The sequence below is a fragment of the Nerophis ophidion genome, linkage group LG14 (assembly GCF_033978795.1).
Source record: "Nerophis ophidion isolate RoL-2023_Sa linkage group LG14, RoL_Noph_v1.0, whole genome shotgun sequence".
Taxonomy (NCBI): domain Eukaryota; kingdom Metazoa; phylum Chordata; class Actinopteri; order Syngnathiformes; family Syngnathidae; genus Nerophis; species Nerophis ophidion.
This window is the reverse complement of record NC_084624.1, coordinates 16,465,576-16,483,815: the sequence shown is the minus strand read 5'-3', so window position 1 is coordinate 16,483,815 and position 18,240 is coordinate 16,465,576. Positions and strand designations below refer to the sequence as shown.

At 47.9% G+C, this 18,240-nt stretch overlaps 1 protein-coding gene across 5 annotated transcripts in view; it reads right to left on the bottom strand.

The window, feature by feature from the left end:
* The window catches only part of zgc:56622 (uncharacterized protein LOC326033 homolog), a 65,235-nt gene that overhangs the window by 18,445 nt on the left and 28,550 nt on the right, over window positions 1–18,240 (bottom strand). The window contains exons 1-6 of one of the 5 annotated variants that reach the window (XM_061919976.1): window positions 14,643–14,781; window positions 12,942–13,083; window positions 12,244–12,354; window positions 11,504–11,578; window positions 7,848–7,948; window positions 5,691–7,615 (exon numbers count right to left, since the gene is read on the bottom strand). In XM_061919976.1, coding sequence (XP_061775960.1) covers window positions 7,054–7,615; window positions 7,848–7,948; window positions 11,504–11,578; window positions 12,244–12,354; window positions 12,942–13,001 — 909 coding nt within the window. In that variant the 5' untranslated portion in view covers window positions 13,002–13,083; window positions 14,643–14,781 and the 3' untranslated portion in view covers window positions 5,691–7,053. Of the gene's footprint in view, window positions 1–5,690; window positions 7,616–7,847; window positions 7,949–11,503; window positions 11,579–12,243; window positions 12,355–12,941; window positions 13,084–14,642; window positions 14,824–18,240 lie in introns of those variants that run through there. The other 4 variants (XM_061919972.1, XM_061919973.1, XM_061919974.1 and 1 more) reach the window with 4 other exon arrangements.

Below are 18,240 nucleotides of genomic sequence, written 5' to 3'. Positions count from 1 at the left end.
AAACTTAAGCCAAACAAGTGCTTCCTACTAAAGTCAGAGGTCAAGTTCTTGGGTCATATTGTTTCGGCAGAGGGTGTTCGAGTAGACATGGAAAAGGTCAAAACCCTCCCTGATTGGAGTCCAAAAAAAGTGCGGCAAGTGGTGGGGTTCATGTCGTATCACAGGCGTTTTGTCCCGAACTTCGCCCAGCTAGCAAAGCCGTTACATTCTCTAATGGGAAAGGGGAAGAAAGAGAGTGGAGGCCAGCCTGTCCTCTTTGTGTGGAGTAGAGAGTGTCAAGAAGCTTTTGATAAGCTAAGGGAGCACCTTATGTCAGCTCCGGTACTCGCGTATCCTGACTTTTCCCTCCCTTTCACTCTTACCACTGATGGGAGCCTTCTTGGGTTGGGGGCAGTGCTTAGTCAGCGGCACGAGGGGGTGGAGAGGGTTGTTGCTTTTGCTAGTCGAGGTCTCCGGGGTTCTGAGCGAAATGACAAGAACTATAGTGCGTTTAAGCTCGAGCTGCTAGCCCTTAAATGGGGGATAACAGAGAAATTCCGGGATTTTTTAATGTACTCAAAATTTGTCGTGGTGACTGATCATAATCCTCTGCGTTATCTCGAAACAGCTAACCTCGGGCGGTGGAGCAGAGGTGGGTTGCCAAGTTGGCAGGGTATGATTTTGAAGTGCATTATAAGCCGGGGAGGGAGAACACTAATGCGGACGTGCTGTCTCGGCTCCCTCAAGCACAGGAGCCTGAAGTGAGCGACACTGATAAAGACTTTCTGGTCCCTTTCTGGGAGGAAGCCGGGTACTCCGGCTTCCTCCCACCTCCACAGACATGCACCTGGCCAATTTAGTGTTGCCAATCAACTTATCCCCAGGTGCATGTCTTTGGAGGTGGGAGGAAGCCGGAGTACCCGGAGGGAACCCACGCATTCACGGGGAGAACATGCAAACTCCACACAGAAAGATCCCGTGCCTGGATTTGAACCCAGGACTGCAGGACCTTCGTATTGCGAGGCAGACGCACCAACCCCTCTGCCACCGTGAAGCCCTATCTCCCTAGTTGTAATCCCGAAAAGATTCTAACTGACCAGGGCCTGTCCTTTATGTCACGCACGTTAAAGGAGCTGCACGGTTTATTGGGGATCAAATCTATTCGAACTAGCATTTACCACCCACGGACGGATGGGTTGGTGGAACGGATGAATAGAACTTTGAAGTCCGTGATCCGTAAGTTCGTACACGAGGACAAACCAAATTGGCCTAAATGTTTGGATCCCCTGTTATTTGCAGTGCGGGAGGTTCCCCAGGCCTAAACAGAATTTTTATCCATTTGAACTGTTGTTTGGCTGGAAGCTGCGTGGGGTACTGGACCTAGTTAAAGAAAGCTGGGAGGAAGGTCCAAGCCCCAGTAAAAACGACTTGAGAGCAAAACTCCGCACATTAGGGCACTTGTCACGTGAGAAATTGCTCCAAACCCAAGAACGTCAACAGCGCCTGTATAACAAGGCGGCACAACTTAGACAATTTTCATCGGGAGAGAAAGTACTTGTATCACTCCCAACATCCAGCTATAAATTACTCGCAAAGTGGCAAGGACCCTTTGTGGTCACACGACGAGTAGGTGACGTGGACTACGAGGTCAGGCGATCTGACCGGAGCGGGGCAACCCAAATATACCACCTCAACCTACTAAAAGGGTGGCGGGAAGCGGAGCCCGTCTCCATGGTGACGGCGATAGCGGAGAGCAAGGAGCTGGGGCCGGAGGTTCCCGACTCCCCTGGCCCTCTCCCCTCCGCTGTAATAAACATCTTACGCTGTCTCAGAAAGCAGACGTGGCCAAATTGCAGAAACATTTTGCTGACGTGTTCTCCCCCGTGTCAGGCCGCACGAATCTCACCCAGCATCACATAGAGACCAGCCCAGGCGTGAGGGTGAGGTCCCGGCCCTATAGGCTGCCCGAACACAAACGCAAAGTAGTTCGGTAAGAATTAAAAGCCATGCTGGAATTTGGAGTGATAGAAGAGTCACACAGTGCGTGGTGCAGCCCCATAGTTCTGGTAGGGAAGAAAAATGGGTCTGTGCGGTTCTGTGTGGACTACCGCAAGGTGAATGATGTGTCACGTTTTGACGCCTACCCAATGCCCAGGGTCGACGAGCTCCTGGACCAGTTGGGCACTGCTCGTTTTTTTACGACACTGGATTTGACTAAGGGCTACTGGCAGATTCCCTTGTCTCCAGAGTCCAAGGAAAAAACGACATTCTCCACTCCCCAAGGTTTATACCAGTTTGTGACCCCTTCCGTTCGGCTTATTTGGTGCACCCGCCACATTTCAGAGACTAATGGACCGGGTACTGCGACCCCACGCTGCATATGCCGCCGGCTATCTGTATGATGTCATCGTCCTGGGGAACAGCTGGGCAGAGCATATGCAGAGAGTGGGGGCGGTACTCGAGTCCCTGAGGCGGGCGGGGCTCACCGACAACCTGGCAAAGTGCGTGGTTGGCCGGAAGGAGGTACAGTATCTGGGGTACCACATGGGGGAAGTCCAGGTGCGGCCTCAGGTAGATAAAATTGCAGCAGTTGCGGCCTGCCCGACCCCGAAGACGAAAAAGGAGGTGAGGCAGTTCTTGGGGCTGGTGGGCTACTACCGGAGGTTTGTCCCCTGGTTTGCGGACCTGACCAGCCCACTAACTGACCTCACCCGGAAAGGTGCCCCAGATCTGGTCCAGTGGACTGAGCAGTGCCAGCAGGCATTCGAGAAGGTAAGGAAAGCACTTTGTGAGGAGCCGGTACTGCACATGCCTTATTTTTCCATCCCGTTTTGTTTGCAGGCGGATGTGTCGGGCAGAGGACTGGGAGCCGTTTTAGTGGGGGGGGGGCACCGACCATCCGGTCCTGTACATCAACAGGAAACTGTCAGAAAGAGAGGCCAGATATAACACGGTGGAGAGGGAGTGCCTCGCCAACCGGTGGGCAGTGGGTGCCCTCCGGTACTATCTCCTGGGACGCCCATTCAGCCTCTGCTTGGACCACAAGCCCCTCCAGTGGCCCCACCGCATGAAAGATGCCAACGCGCGGATCACCCAGTGGTATCTCGCTTTACAACCCTACAATTTCAGAGTGATCCATAGGCCGGGAACACAGATGGCTCAGGCGGTGGAGGTATCTGAGGGGAGGTTGTGATCAGCACACTGCAGATGTAAAGGTCAGCGACCCCATCTGGGCTACTGGAGACAGCGCACCCTCAGACTGGGGCGTGGCATGGAAGGGACGGCGAGACGCAGCCGGCAGGTGATTAGATTTCGAAGAAGGTACGCGTGAATCTAATCAACTGTTGTCTTTAACAGTGAGCGGCCGACAGAGGAGGAGGAGAGAGGATTGGGGAGACTGAAAAGTCTACAAGAAAATGCACATTGATGAAAATAATTATTTTAAAAACCCTGTCAACTCTGAGCAACTGGCTTCCGGCATGTATCCGTGGCACTGTGAGTAGGAAAATCTTACAATCATTATTAAATGTTAATCACTATTGAGAATGTTCATCATTATTATCGTTAGTCATTGTTAAATGTTAAACATTATTAAACATAAATCATTTTTAAATATTGATCATTTAAAATTAATGATTAAACATTAAGCATCATCAAAGACAACTATGATGAGACATATTCAAGGATCCAGATTTCCCTCGCCCGGACGCGGGTCCCCCTCTAATGAGCACACCACCCATAGAAGGGGCTTTGTAAGCTGGCCGGTCCCCGAAGGCAGGGAGGGCACTTGGCGGTCTGATCCTCGGCTGCAGAAGCTAGCGCTTGGGACATAGAACGTCACCTCGCTGGGGGGGAAGGAGGATGAGCTGGTGTGCGAGGTGGAGAAGTTACGGCTGTATCTAGTCGGTATCACCTCGACCAACATCAAGGGCTCTGGAACCTGTCTTCTCGAGAGGGGCTGGACTCTCTTTCAGTCAAGCGTTGCCAGCAGTGAGAGGCGATGAGCGGGGATGGCGCTATTTGTTGCACCACGGCTCAGAGTCTGTAAGTTAGAATTTAACCAGGTGGACGAGAGGGTAGTTTCCCTCCACGCAACAAAGTGTAGTTCAGAGTAGCCGCCCTTTTTGGAGTCTCGAGAGGAGGGGTCAGCAACCCACGGCTCCGGAGCCGCTTGCGGCTCTTTGGCCACTCTGATGTGGCTCAGCTGCATAGTCGCCAATCCCCCCGATTATTTGTGAAGGTTTCCGGACTTTGGTGCCTTTCCCGGAAATACCCGGGGCTAACATTCTCGGTTTTCACCCCGACTACAATATTGAGGGCGTGCCGTGATGGCTATACTTTTGACATCCTCTACAACATGTCATCGCGCCCGCTTTTACACCATAGTATTTGCGTGCCGGTCAGAAGCATGCATTTCGCTGCTTCTGGTATCTCACGAACGAGATTGCAAGGCATACTTGCTCAACAGCCGTACAAGTTACACTGAAGGTTGTGATATAAACAACTTTAACACTCTTACTAATATGTGCCTCACTGTGAACCCACACCAAACAAGAATGACAAGGGGGGTGTATAATGTTGACAGGAAGAGTTAGGGATGCATGGGATTCTGGGTATTTGTTCTGTTCTGTTTATGTTGTGTTACAGTGAGGATGTTCTCCCGAAACTTAGCACAAACTAAAATTTTATTTTGGTTCAATTTGGACAAAAGGGGTATGGCTAAACTTTAATTGACCTATGAAATAATCTTTATTGACTCGAAAAAAGTAGCACAAACAACCATTTCAATGGCACAAACCAACACAAATGAATGAGACTATTTTAACAGAATTTTGCAAGGGGCAAAGTGCCAACTTCACGCAAGTAAAACCATTCTCTCGACTGGTCTACAAGACAAGCTCTCCCAGCTCCATGCCCCGATTCCAAATGCAGGTGGATCATTGACTACTTAACAGCCTGGAAGCAGCATGTGTGGCTGGCGATGACTATGTCGGACACCATTTACTGTAGTACCGGATCCCCACAATGCTGTGTACTTCCCGCCTGCTCTTCTTTTTGTATACAAACTGCTTCAACTCCAGTCACCAGTTCCAAAAACTGATTAAGTTTGTGGATAACACCATCCTCATTGGGCTCATCTCAGACAACAATGAATTTGCCGACAGATGTAAAGTGAACTGTCTGCTGTCGTAGTTAGTGCCTCAATGAAAAAGAGTCGCATAGATTTCCTCATAGAAATCCAAAAAACAACATAAGCAAGTAAAAACTCAGTATGGGGTGCCAAATGTAAAAGTTCAATGACACTTTTTATATGTAATATGTACAATAATAACCCTATTTTGGTCATTTAATGCAATACCAATACTTATTTCCTCTGCGCATTTATTTCTGTTTCTATAGCAGCGTACTTCTGACAAATGTGTGTCCATACTTCCGGAAACAAACGTATATAAATTGCACTCATGGCAGACAGTAACCTTTCGGTATCTGTCTGCCGTAAGTGCAAGACAACTGAGGTACTGACACGTACAATATGGCTATTTTTGGAGGATTCACCACCTAATCTTTTTGAAGCTGAACATACAGAAGATGAACTGCTGCTTATAGAAGCGAGCTCGAACAGAGGGTGAAACATTGGAGCTGTCAGGCTTGAGCTGTGGGTGTTTGTGCTTCCTCGATGCAAGGATGATGTGGGACGAATCAGGCATGAATGTAAGTACATTTTTTTTATTTATTTAAATACAAAAGGCAAAACAAAAAGCACGCTCGATGGCGGATAATATATGCTAAAACGTTAACAAAAACAGCAAAATGGCATGGCTATCTATAAATGAACAAAAGATGCTAACAATAAACCAAAAAAAACAGCACTTAGGCGAAAGAATACATGGATCCTACGTGGCGTGGTCCAAATGTTTAGCAGCGTGGCAAGGCGTGGAGGTTTGTGATAGAAATGTGGCATGAAGCAGAATGCAAGACTGATGGACAGAAATCCCAGACTGATGGACAGAAAGAAAATGATTTAAGTAGTGGCTGTGATAATTAGGAACAGGTGCGGGACTGAGGGCAGGGGCGTGACTAGGATAAAAATAATGAGGTTGGCATGGAAACAAAACCAGGAAGTGCAAAACGTGACTGATTGTCCAAAATCAAAAACATAACAAGACAAAACAAGATCCATAGGTGTGACAGAGCCCCCCCGTTAAAGACAGCTCCCAGATGTCCAAAAACAAAAAACAAAAAACTATGATCGAGAGTCATGGGAGGGCGGGAGGGGGACATGGCGGTGGATCGCCAAACCACGTGTCCCCGTATCCAACGGGGCAAGGTCAGGTGGCGGCGACGCGTGGAGGACCGAGGCGGACGACCACGTAGCGGCCACAACTGTGGCCGACGAGGAGGGCGTGGCGGACGACCACGTAGCAACCACATCCGTGGCCGACGTGGACTTGGCTGTCGACGTGGACTGGCGGCACTGGCGGCGCTTGGCGACGTGGAGCAGGCGCTGGCGGCGCTAGGCGACAACGTGGAGCTGACGCTGGCGGCGCTTGGGTACGTGGAGCTGGCACTGGTACCAGCCGTGGACGAGGACTTTGACGTGGAGCAGGTCGTGGCGCTAGCCTTGGACTTGGTCGCGGTGCTAGCCGTGGAGCAGGTCGTGGTGCTAGCCTTGGACTTGGTGCTAGCATCGGACTTGGTCTTGGTGCTAGCATCGGACTTGGACTTTGACGTGGACTCGGTCTTGGAGCTGGACGTGGACTTTGTCTTGGACTTGACGCAGGTGGCCTCGCTGGAAGCTGCGGCTTAGCAGGCCGAAGGACTGGTGGAGGTGGCCGTGTTGGCCGCTGTGGCTTGGCAGGTTGAAAAAATGGAAGTGGGGAACTTGCTGGTCGCTGTGGCTTGGCAATGCACTGGGCAGAATCAACCAACAAACTCCCAGCCCCAGCCCCCCCCTCAAGGAGTGACTCCCAGACACTCTGACCATGAGCTGGAACAGTGTTTTGGGGAGGGCGGAGGGCGGTAAGGAGGAGGGCAGAATCTTCCCCTTTAAATTCTCTAAATTGTCCTTTGCTTTTATTTGTCTTGGTTTGATTTTTTGAAAAACATTCTTGTGGCTTGGGGGGGGGCTTGAGTCCTGGGGGGCGTGGCATGAACTTTGGACTTATTTTGATTATCTGCAGGAAAAAAAATGTGTGCCTTGGGAGGGGAGAAAAAGTCGCACGGGGCGAGCCTGTCAGTCAGCGTTGAGGGATAAGTCCTGCCCCTCTTCTGCGCGTGTCTGTGCGCTGCTCCGGGCCACCGCCGGGGCGCTCGCGTCCCAGGGGGTGTGTCGTGACTGCGCGATGAGCCAGGTGCTGGGGAGGACATCCGGATGGCCCGTGAGTGGGGGCGGAAGCGGTCCTCTGCATCCGCCACTTTCGCCAGAAGTTGGCTCCATGCTTCCACCGCGCCGGGAGGAAGCTCTTCCTCGCTCAACTCCTCTTCGTCCTCGTGCGCCCATGGCTGAGCGTCTGCGACGAGCCGAAGGAACATCTCCTGCTTGTCCGCTTCCGTGAGGAGTATTTCTTCCACATCATTTGCGAGGAAGCCCTTTTGCTGGGATTTTTCTGTCAGGCTTGAGCTGTGGGTGTTTGTGCTTCCTCGATGCAAGGATGATGTGGGACGAATCAGGCATGAATGTAAGTAAAAAATTTTTATTTGTTATTTAAATACAAAAGGCAAAACAAAAAGCACGCTCGATGGCGGATAATATAGGCGAAAACGTTAACAAAAACAGCACAATGGAATGGCTATCTTTAAATGAACAAAAGATGCTAACAATAAACCAAAAAAAACAGCACTTAGGCGAAAGAATACATGGATCTTACGTGGCGTGGTCCAAATGTTTAGCAGCGTGGCAAGGCGTGGAGGTTTGTGATAGAAATGTGGCATGAAGCAGAATGCAAGACTGATGGACAGAAATCCCAGACTGATGGACAGAAAGAAAATGATTTAAGTAGTGGCTGTGATAATTAGGAACAGGTGCAGGACTGAGGGCAGGGGCGTGACTAGGATAAAACTAATGAGGTTGGCATGGAAACAAAACCAGGAAGTGCAAAACGTGACTGATTGTCCAAAATCAAAAACATAACAACACAAAACAAGATCCATAGGTGTGACAGGAGCAGACGGAAGCTGAGAGGGACAGGTCGGCGTGACTTCGTCCCGCTGCAAATGTGGAACTTTGAGCCAAGCTAAGCCGAAATAAATGGTTCGCTCACCCAAATCAACTGGAAACGTTTCCCGCCCCGGACAACTGTCAATTGAGTAAGTCACTATAATATTTATCACAGAACAAATTGTTATCTGTTTGTTTTGTTTATAGTTCAGATAATATTTGATTTTGTGCGCAGCATAAATTTCCTGTGCACAGAGGGAGTGTGGCAATGCGCAATTGCGCAGGCACGCACCTTAGAGGGAACGTTGACTATATAAAATGCTTTAATACTTTCAGCATGTAGAAGATGCAAAACCAGTTAAGTTGGTACATTGTGTAAATCATAAATAAAAACAGAATACAAGGATTTGCCAATCCTTTTCAACCTATATTCAATTGAATAGACTGCAAAGACAAGATATTTAACGTTGAAACTGGAAAACGTTATTTTTTGTAAAATGTTTTTAGCTCATCTAGAATTTGATGCCTGCAACATGTTTCAAAAAAGCTGGCATAAGTGGCAAGAAAGACTGAGAAAGTTGAGGAATGCTCATCAAATACTTATTTGAAACATGCCACAGGTGAAAAGGTTGATTGGGAACAGCTGGGTGCAATAATTGCATATAAAAGCAGTTTCCATGAAATGCTAAGTCATTCACAAACAGGGATGGGGCGAGGGTCACCACTTTGTGAACAAATGCCTGAGCTAATTTTCCAACAGTTCAAGAACAACATTTCTCAATGAACTATTGCAAGGAATTTAGGGATTTCATCATCTACAGTCCCCGTAATATCATCAAAAGATTCAGAGAATCTGGAGAAATCACTGCACGTAAGCGGCAAAGCCGTGACCTTCGATCGCTGAGGCAGTACTGCATCAAAAAGAGACATCAGTGTGTAAAGGATATCACCAAATGGGTTCCGGAACACTTCAGAAAACCACTGTTTGTAATTTCAGTTTGTCCCTACATCTGTAAGTGAGCTCACCTAAGATAGACTGATGCAAAGTGGAAAAGTGTTCTGTGGTCTGACGAGTCCACGTTTCAAATTTTTTTTGAAAACTGGGGACGTCCTGTCGGGGCAGCACAGTGGCAGAGGGGTTTGTGCGTCTGCCTCACAATACAAAGGTCCTGAGTAGTCCTGGGTTCAATCCCGGGCTCGGGATCTTTCTGTGTGGAGTTTGCATGTCCTCCCGGTGAATGCGTGGGTTCCCTCTGGGTACTCCGGCTTCCTCTCACTACCAAAGACATGCACCTGGGGATAGGTTGATTGGCAACACTAAATTGGCCCTAGTGTGTGAATGTGAGTGTGATTGTTGTCGGTCTATCTGTGTTGGCCCTGCGATGAGGTGGCGACTTATCCAAGGTGTAAGCGCCTTCCGCCCGATTGTAGCTGAGATAGGCACCGGCGCCCCCCGCGACCCCAAAGGGAATAAGCGGTAGAAAATGGATGGATCTATGGACGTTGTGTCCTACGGACCGAAGAGGAAAAGAACCATGCGGATTGTTGTAGGCGCAAAGTTCAAAAGCCAGAATCTGTGATGGTTTAGGGTTGTATTAGTGCCAAAGGCATGGGTAACTAACATCTGTGAAGGCACCTTTAATGCTGAAAGGTACATACAGGTTTTGGAGCAACATACAGTATGTTGCCATCCAAGCAATGTCTTTTTCATGGAACGCCCCTGCTTAGTTCAGCAAGACAGTGCCAAGCCACATTCTGCACGTGTTACAATAGCAGGACTTCGTAGTAAAATAGTGCGGGTACTAGAGATGCGCGGTTTGCGGTCTCATCCGCGGAGTCCGCGGATAAACCGTGGGTCGGGCGGTAGACATGACGAAAAAATTGATTTTAATTAGATTCGGGCGCGTGGCAGTTGAACCATCCAAAAATATTTGATATGCATGGTTCTGTGATCGGTATCCTTTGCCATTCAAAGATCCATTTAAGACCCGTGTTGTAAAGTGAAGAAAACAATAAAGGACGCTATTATTCTCCTAAATGACTGCCGGCAGTCACCCAGATAATAAGTAGTAGGGCGTGCTATGAAAGCCATTGGCTTTGACACCTACTACAACATGTACGATCTGCTTGTCAGTTCGGGCATCATGTTGTGTGTGGCTTCCGCGGCAAACCGCACACGACTGCAAGGCATACTGGGTGACACAGAGTACACTAAGGGTTGTGATATAAACAATTTTAACACTCTTAGTAATATGTGCCACACTGTGAAGCCACACCAATTAAGAACGACAAACACATTTCGGGAGAACATCCTCACAGTAACACAACATAAACGCAACACAACAAATACCCATAATCCTTTGTATTAATGACACTTCCTGACTATTTTATACAACCCGTGCGTCGGTAAGGTGGGCGGGGTTGGGGCGCGGGGGTGTAAAATATATTCAGGAAGTGTCATGAATACAAAGGATTATGGGTATTTATTGTGTTGCGTTTATGTTGTGTTACTGTGAGGATGTTCTCCAGAAATGTGTTTGTCAATCTTGTTAGGTGTGGCTTCACAGCGTGGCGCATATTAGTGAGTGTTAAAGTTGTTTATATTACAACCATCAGTGTACTCTGTATCACCCAGTATGCCTTTCAATCTTGAACGTGGAATTGCGGAAACTGCATGCAACATGGTGACACAACATGGTGACGATCCAACAATCGGTTCGTACATGTTGTTTAAGGTGTCAAAAGAAATGGCTTCACAGCATGCCCATATTCTAGTAATCAGGTTGAACGCTATTGTATATTCGTGGGGACGTTAGCGGCTCCAATTGTCATCATTACTCTGTGAAATAGGTTTAAATAGCTCTGTGAGTGATAGAGGCGGACAACTTCTGATGTACTTCAGCGGGCGGGTACGATCCTGATTAAATGTTGGTTCGGGTGGATGACGACTTTGGTGAACCGGATGCGGATGATGTAATTGCCTATTCGCGCATCTCTAGCGGGTACTAAACTGGTCTGCCTGTAGTCCAGATCTGTCTCCCGCAGCATGAAGCCCAAAATACCACAACAGAGACCCTGGACTGTTGAACAACTTAAGCTGTACATCAAACAAGAATCGGAAAGAATTCCACCTAAAAAGCTTCAAAAATTGGTCTCCTTAGTTCCCAAACGTTTACTGAGTGTTGTTAAAAGGAAAGGCCATGTGCGTAAGCAAGCTTGTTACATGATTATTATCTGAAATATAATAATAATTATACAATACAATGTGGTAATATAAAATATATTAGAGAATATGACAATATAAAATGTATTAGACAATGTCACAATATGAAATATATAATAACAGAACGTAGCAAGGTACCTTACCCTCCATAACTCCACGTAGTCGACATCAGAAGTAAAAATCGTTCCTTCATTCCTGAAGAAATCATCACTTGTTTTCTAAGGAGACAATGAAGAACATTAATATTCATAACAACTTATTAGACAGTAAGCACATTAAAAAGCAACAAAATTAGAGGTGTTAAACAGCCCATGCATCAGACATGCACTCCTAACGGCACAATGTTATTTAACATATTTGTGTAATTGTCATTTGTTACATAATAATTTACGATGTATTATGTTTATTACTACAGTAGAATATGTATTTTATTGTTTTATTGTACTTATTTCCAAAACTAAATATTTTTCTGGCATCCCATCAAGGTGGTGGGTCTTTTAGGACCTCACTTTAGAGTTTGTATGCACATGTTTTTTTTCTAAACCAAACAAATAAACTCGTTTGCTATCCTTATGTCCAAACGAGAATCAATAAGAACCATAAAGTGGAATCGAAAGTGGTATTAAAATCGGAATCATATAAATTTCTGTCTCCATCTGTGCATACATTGTACATATATTTTACAGTACATGCACTGTACATATAATGTACATATTTTCACATTGTTCATACATTGCACATATATAATACATACACTATACATACATACGTTGTACATACAGTGTACTGTACATACATCGCAAATATATTGTACATACATTGTACAGAATGGCTGTTAAAAAGAGAAAAAAACCCCGATATAAATAAAAAAATAAAGACTAACTTTGAGTCCAGTATTGCACTGCAGCAGAAACAGGTCCAAGTAGTCCAGTTGCAGTTCTGTCAGTGATGTATTAAAGCACTTTGGGATGTCTTCAAGCGCACAACAAGTACACTGCAAAGACAGATAACTTCCAATAACGTGACTTTTATTGGCTTTCTTTTATTTTAAATACTTTCTGAGAGAAAAAAATACCAGAACAGGAAGAAGGACATAAGACAGGAGTTTTTTGACAGTGGAAGACATTTAGGTCAAGACATAAAACCTAACTGAAAGTAAAAATAAGCCTCTAGTTTTAAGTTGACAAAAGTGGTCGATTACGTATGTTGACCAACAAAACATCCTTTATTATCTCAAGTCTCTGAACAAATCCACAAGAAAATGTGCAAGCAATGGAAAGTTTTGCTGATGTCAGCAACCACTAATGTCGACATGAGTCAGTCATATGTCGACTTAAATGTGTTTAAATGTACATACAACATTGACACTGATTAGAAAGACTGATTTTTTCCCTCACGCTCCATCTGAATTTATATCCTATTACCATATTATCCGTACCGTAGGGTGCACCGGATTATAAGGCGCACTGCCGATGAGCGAGTCTATTCATGTCTATTTTCTTACAAAAGGCGCACTGGATTATAAGCCGCATTAAAGGGGTCATATTACAATATTTTTCTACATTGAAAACATTTCCTTACATAACATGTAATGGTGGTTCTTTGGTCAAAATGTTGCATAGAAGATGTTTTACAGATCATCTTCAAGTCGCTTTCTGATAGTCACTTCAGGATGCTCCATTTTGTGGGCGGTCTTATTTACGTGGCTGACTTTCAAACGTGTCTTCTCCCCATCATTTTTGTTGTAGCGGTGTAGCATGCAAGGACAGAAGTGGAAGAAGTGTCAAAAGATGGAGTTAACTGTTTTAATGACATTTAGACTTTACTTAAATCAATACCAGAGCAGCAACTCCTTATCCGTGGCTCGCTAGTGCAACAACAACACCAGAAATGTGTCCCGTGAAAAAACGTCCGACCGGAACTTTAATAACTAAAGTTCCGTGGGTGAATACTGTAAACGCACTACACCGGTTGTTTTTAGCGCTTCCATAGAGAGTCTACTGACAGACATATGTTAGAACTATACTCTACTCAGAAATGGAAACAGCACAGGATGAAAGTCCCACAACAAGAAAGTAAAGAACAAGAAAAAGCTAATCGACACGGACTACAAAGGCGGACACTCACACATTTTCAGGACTTATGCAGATCCCAAATACACATCATCAGGTAACAGAAGGTAAGAAAAGTTGGTTTTGTATAATATTGCAAAACAAAGCGCCCGATAAAATGTCTGCTAATAAGGTGCCTTAATACTCCTATGTAGAAGAGTACGTCTGACTATAGCCGTAATGCGCCGACAATCCATCAAGTGGCGTGGCTTCATAGCTTTTTGAGCGCCGTGTCTAATGTTCTATATTCTCAATGGAACATTCAAAGTTTCGGTGTTGTTTACTGGCGTCATATTGCAGTCTGCACATAATTCCTATGTGTGACTGCTATCTACTGGTTACACTTATCGTTACACCATGTACAAAAAAAATAGAGGTTGGTAAGCACAACCAAAATTATTAGTAGTAGGGTTGGGTATCGAGTATAGAGTATCGATTGGAACCGGAACTAACTTTCCGAATATCCCGGAATCGTTCAAAAGTTTAAATTTCGATTCCTAGTTTCTATACCCAGTCCACCGACCGGAAAAAAATAATAAGTCCGCCGACCCGGAAGAAGAAGCCGCTGAACACCAACGAAGAAGCGCCCACCGCCGGAAGTGTTAGCATAGCCGAGCCTATGTAGCCGAACGAGTCAGTCAAGCATGGATATAGCGGCCGTCGACGGTCGAAAGTGTGGCTTTATTTTACTAAAAAAAATGAAATATCGGCGAAATGTAACACGTGCGACAGGACTGTTTCGTGCTTAGGAGGGTGCACGTCGAACATGATGAAGCACCTCCGAGTTCATGGAGTACAAATAAATGCGTGTCCCGTCTGCGACAGGAGACACTATCTGTCCAGAACGCTCACGCATCCTGCCTGAGAAGGCATATATTTTTCGATTTTCCGATTCTTTCTTTAAAGAAAAAATCGGAATCGAGAATCGTCAGGAATCGGAATCGAAACAAAGAATCGGAATCGGAATCTGAATCGTTCAAATTCAAACGATACCCAGCCCTAGTTAGAAGGCGCAGTGTCGATTTTTGAGAAAATAAAAGTATTATAAGTGCACCTTATAGTCCGTAAAATATGGTAAGAATCTGATATTAATGAATAAACACACTAATACAGAAAGAATGCTTTGCCTTCATGCCACCCCAATACCACTTGTTATTGTTTACTCAACCACCTGCCTTGCTGACAATGAACATGTCTTGGCGTCTGATGATGCCCTGCTGCATCTTTGAGTGCAGAGCCTTGCCAATGTCCACTTGGTTACCATAGCAGCAGGCCGTGTCGATGTGGCGGTACCCAGCAGCAATGGCAGCCTCTACTGCGTACTGGACCGACGTCCAGGGACGATGGGAGGGCTGTAACAAGACACACGCCATTATTACGATAATGACACAGTAAATATTGTTATCCATCCATCCATCCATCATCTTCCGCTTATCCGAGGTCGGGTCGCGGGGGCAACAGCCTAAGCAGGGAAACCCAGACTTCCCTCTCCCCAGCCACTTCGTCTAGCTCTTCCCGGGGGATCCCGAGGCGTTCCCAGGCCAGCCGGGAGACATAGTCTTCCCAACGTGTCCTGGGTCTTCCCCGTGGCCTCCTACCGGTTGGACGTGCCCTAAACACCTCCCTAGGGAGGCGTTCGGGTGACATCCTGACCAGATGCCCGAACCACCTCATCTGGCTCCTCTCGATGTGAAGGAGCAGCGACTTTACTTTGAGTCCCTCCCGGATGGCAGAGCTTCTCACCCTATCTCTAAGGGAGAGCCCCGCCACACGGCGGAGGAAACTCATTTCGGCCGCTTGTACCCGTGATCTTATCCTTTCGGTCATGACCCAAAGCTCATGACCATAGGTGAGGATGGGAACATAGATCGACCGGTAAATTGAGAGCTTTGCCTTCCGGCTCAGCTCCTTCTTCACCACAACAGATCGGTACAACGTCCGCATTACTGAAGACGCCGCACCGATCCGCCTGTCGATCTCACGATCCACTCTTCCCTCACTCGTGAACAAAACTCCTAGGTACTTGAACTCCTCCACTTGGGGCAGGGTCTCCTCCCCAACCCGGAGATGGCATTCCACCCTTTTCCGGGCGAGAACCATGGACTCGGACTTGGAGGTGCCGATTCTCATTCCGGTCGCTTCACACTCGGCTGCGAACCGATCCAGCAAGAGCTGAAGATCCCGGTCAGATGAAGTCATCAGGACCACATCATCTGCAAAAAGCAGAGACCTAATCCTGCGGTTACCAAACCGGAACCCCTCAACGCCTTGACTGCGCCTAGAAATTCTGTCCATAAAAGTTATGAACAGAATTGGTGACAAAGGACAGCCTTGGCGGAGTCCAACCCTCACTGGAAATGTGTTCGCCTTACTGCCGGCAATGCGGACCAAGCTCTGGCACTGATCGTACAGGGAACGGACCGCCACAATAAGACAGTCCGATACCCCATACTCTCTGAGCACTCCCCACAGGACTTCCCGAGGGACACGGTCGAATGCCTTCTCCAAGTCCACAAAGCACATGTAGACTGGTTGGGCTAACTTCCATGCACCCTCAAGAACCCTGCCGAGAGTATAGAGCTGGTCCACAGTTCCACGACCAGGACGAAAACCACCCTGGTCCTCCTCAATCCGAGGTTCGACTATCCGACGTAGCTTCCTCTCCAGTACACCTGAATAAACCTTACCGGGAAGGCTGAGGAGTGTGATCCCACGATAGTTGGAACACACCCTCCGGTCCCCCTTCTTAAAGAGAGGAACCACCACCCCGGTCTGCCAATCCAGAGGTACCGCCCCCGATGTCCACGCGATGCTGCAAAGTCTTGTCAACCAAGACAGCCCCACAGCATCCAGAGCCTTAAGGAACTCCGGTCGGCTCTCTTCCACCCCTGGGGCCTTGCCACCGAGGAGCTTTTTAACTACCTCAGCGACCTCGGACCCAGAAATAGGAGAGTCCACCAAAAATTCCCCAGGCACTGCATCCTCATAGGAAGACGTGTTGGTGGGATTGAGGAGGTCTTCGAAGTATTCCTTCCACCTATCCACAACATCCGCAGTTGAGGTCAGCAGAACACCATCCGCACCATACACGGTGTTGATAGTGCACTGCTTCCCCTTCCTGAGGCGGCGGGCGGTGGTCCAGAATCGCTTCGAAGCCGTCCGGAAGTCGTTTTCCATGGCTTCCCCGAACTCCTCCCATGTCCGAGTTTTTGCCTCCGCGACCGCTGAAGCTGCACACCGCTTGGCCTGTCGGTACCTGTCCACTGCCTCCGGAGTCCTATGAGCCAAAAGGACCCGATAGGACTCCTTCTTCAGCTTGACGGCATCCTTCACCGCTGGTGTCCACCAAGGGGTTTTAGGATTTCCGCCCCGACAGGCACCAACTACCTTGCGGCCACAGCTCCGATCTGCCGCCTCGACAATAGAGGTGCGGAACATGGTCCACTCGGACTCAATGTCCAGCACCTCCCTCGTGACATGTTCAAAGTTCTTCCGGAGGTGGGAATTGAAACTTTGTCTGACAGGAGACTCTGCCAGACGTTCCCAGCAGACCCTCACAATGCGTTTGGGCCTCCCAGGTCTGTCCGGCATCCTCCCCCACCATTGCAGCCAACTCACCACCAGGTGGTGATCGGTAGAAAGCTCTGCCCCTCTCTTCACCCGAGTGTCCAAAACATGAGGCCGCAAATCCGATGACACAACTACAAAGTTGATCATGGAACTGCGGCCTAGGGTGTCTTGGTGCCAAGTGCACATATGGACACCCTTATGTTTGAACATGGTGTTTGTTATAGACAAACTGTGACGAGCACAAAAGTCCAATAACAAAACACCACTCGGGTTCAGATCCGGGCGGCCATTCTTCCCAATCACGCCTCTCCAGGTTTCACTGTCGTTGCCAACGTGAGCGTTGAAGTCTCCCAGTAGGACAAGGGAATCACCAGGGGGAGCACTTTCCAGTACTCCCTCGAGTGTTCCCAAAAAGGGTGGGTACTCTGAACTGCTGTTTGGTGCATAAGCACAAACAACAGTCAGGACCCGTCCCCCCACCCGAAGGCGGAGGGAGGCTACCCATTCGTCCACCGGGTTGAACTCCAACGTACAGGCTTTGAGCCGGGGGGAAACAAGAATTGCCACCCCAGCCCGTCGCCTCTCACTGCCGGCAACGCCAGAGTGGAAGAGGGTCCAATCCCTCTCGAGAGAAGTGGTTCCAGAGCCCTTGCTGTGCGTCGAAGTGAGTCCGACTATATCCAGCCGGAATTTCTCGACTTCGCGCACTAGCTCAGGCTCTTTCCCCCCCAGTGACGTGACGTTCCACGTCCCAAGAGCTAGTTTCTGTAGCCGAGGATCGGACCGCCAAGTGCCCTGCCTTCGGCTGACGCCCAGCTCACATTGCACCCGACCTATATGGCCCCTGCTATGGGTGGTGAGCCCATTGGAGGGGTGACCCACGTTGCCTCTTCGGGCTGTGCCCGGCCGGGCCCCATGAGAACAGGCCCGGCCACCAGGCGCTCGCCATCGTGCCCCACCTCCGGGCCAAAGGGAAATCTGGGTCCATGATTTTTCTTCTTCATAAAGGTCTTCGAGCTGCTCTTTGTCTGATCCCTCACCTAAAACCTGTTTGCCTTGGGAGACCCTAACAGGGAGCTTTATGCCCCCGGGCAACATAGCTCCTAGGATCATTGGGACACGCAAATTCCTCTACCACGATAAGGTTGCAGCTCAGAGAGGAGTAAATAAATATTGTTATGTATTTATTTATTTTGTTT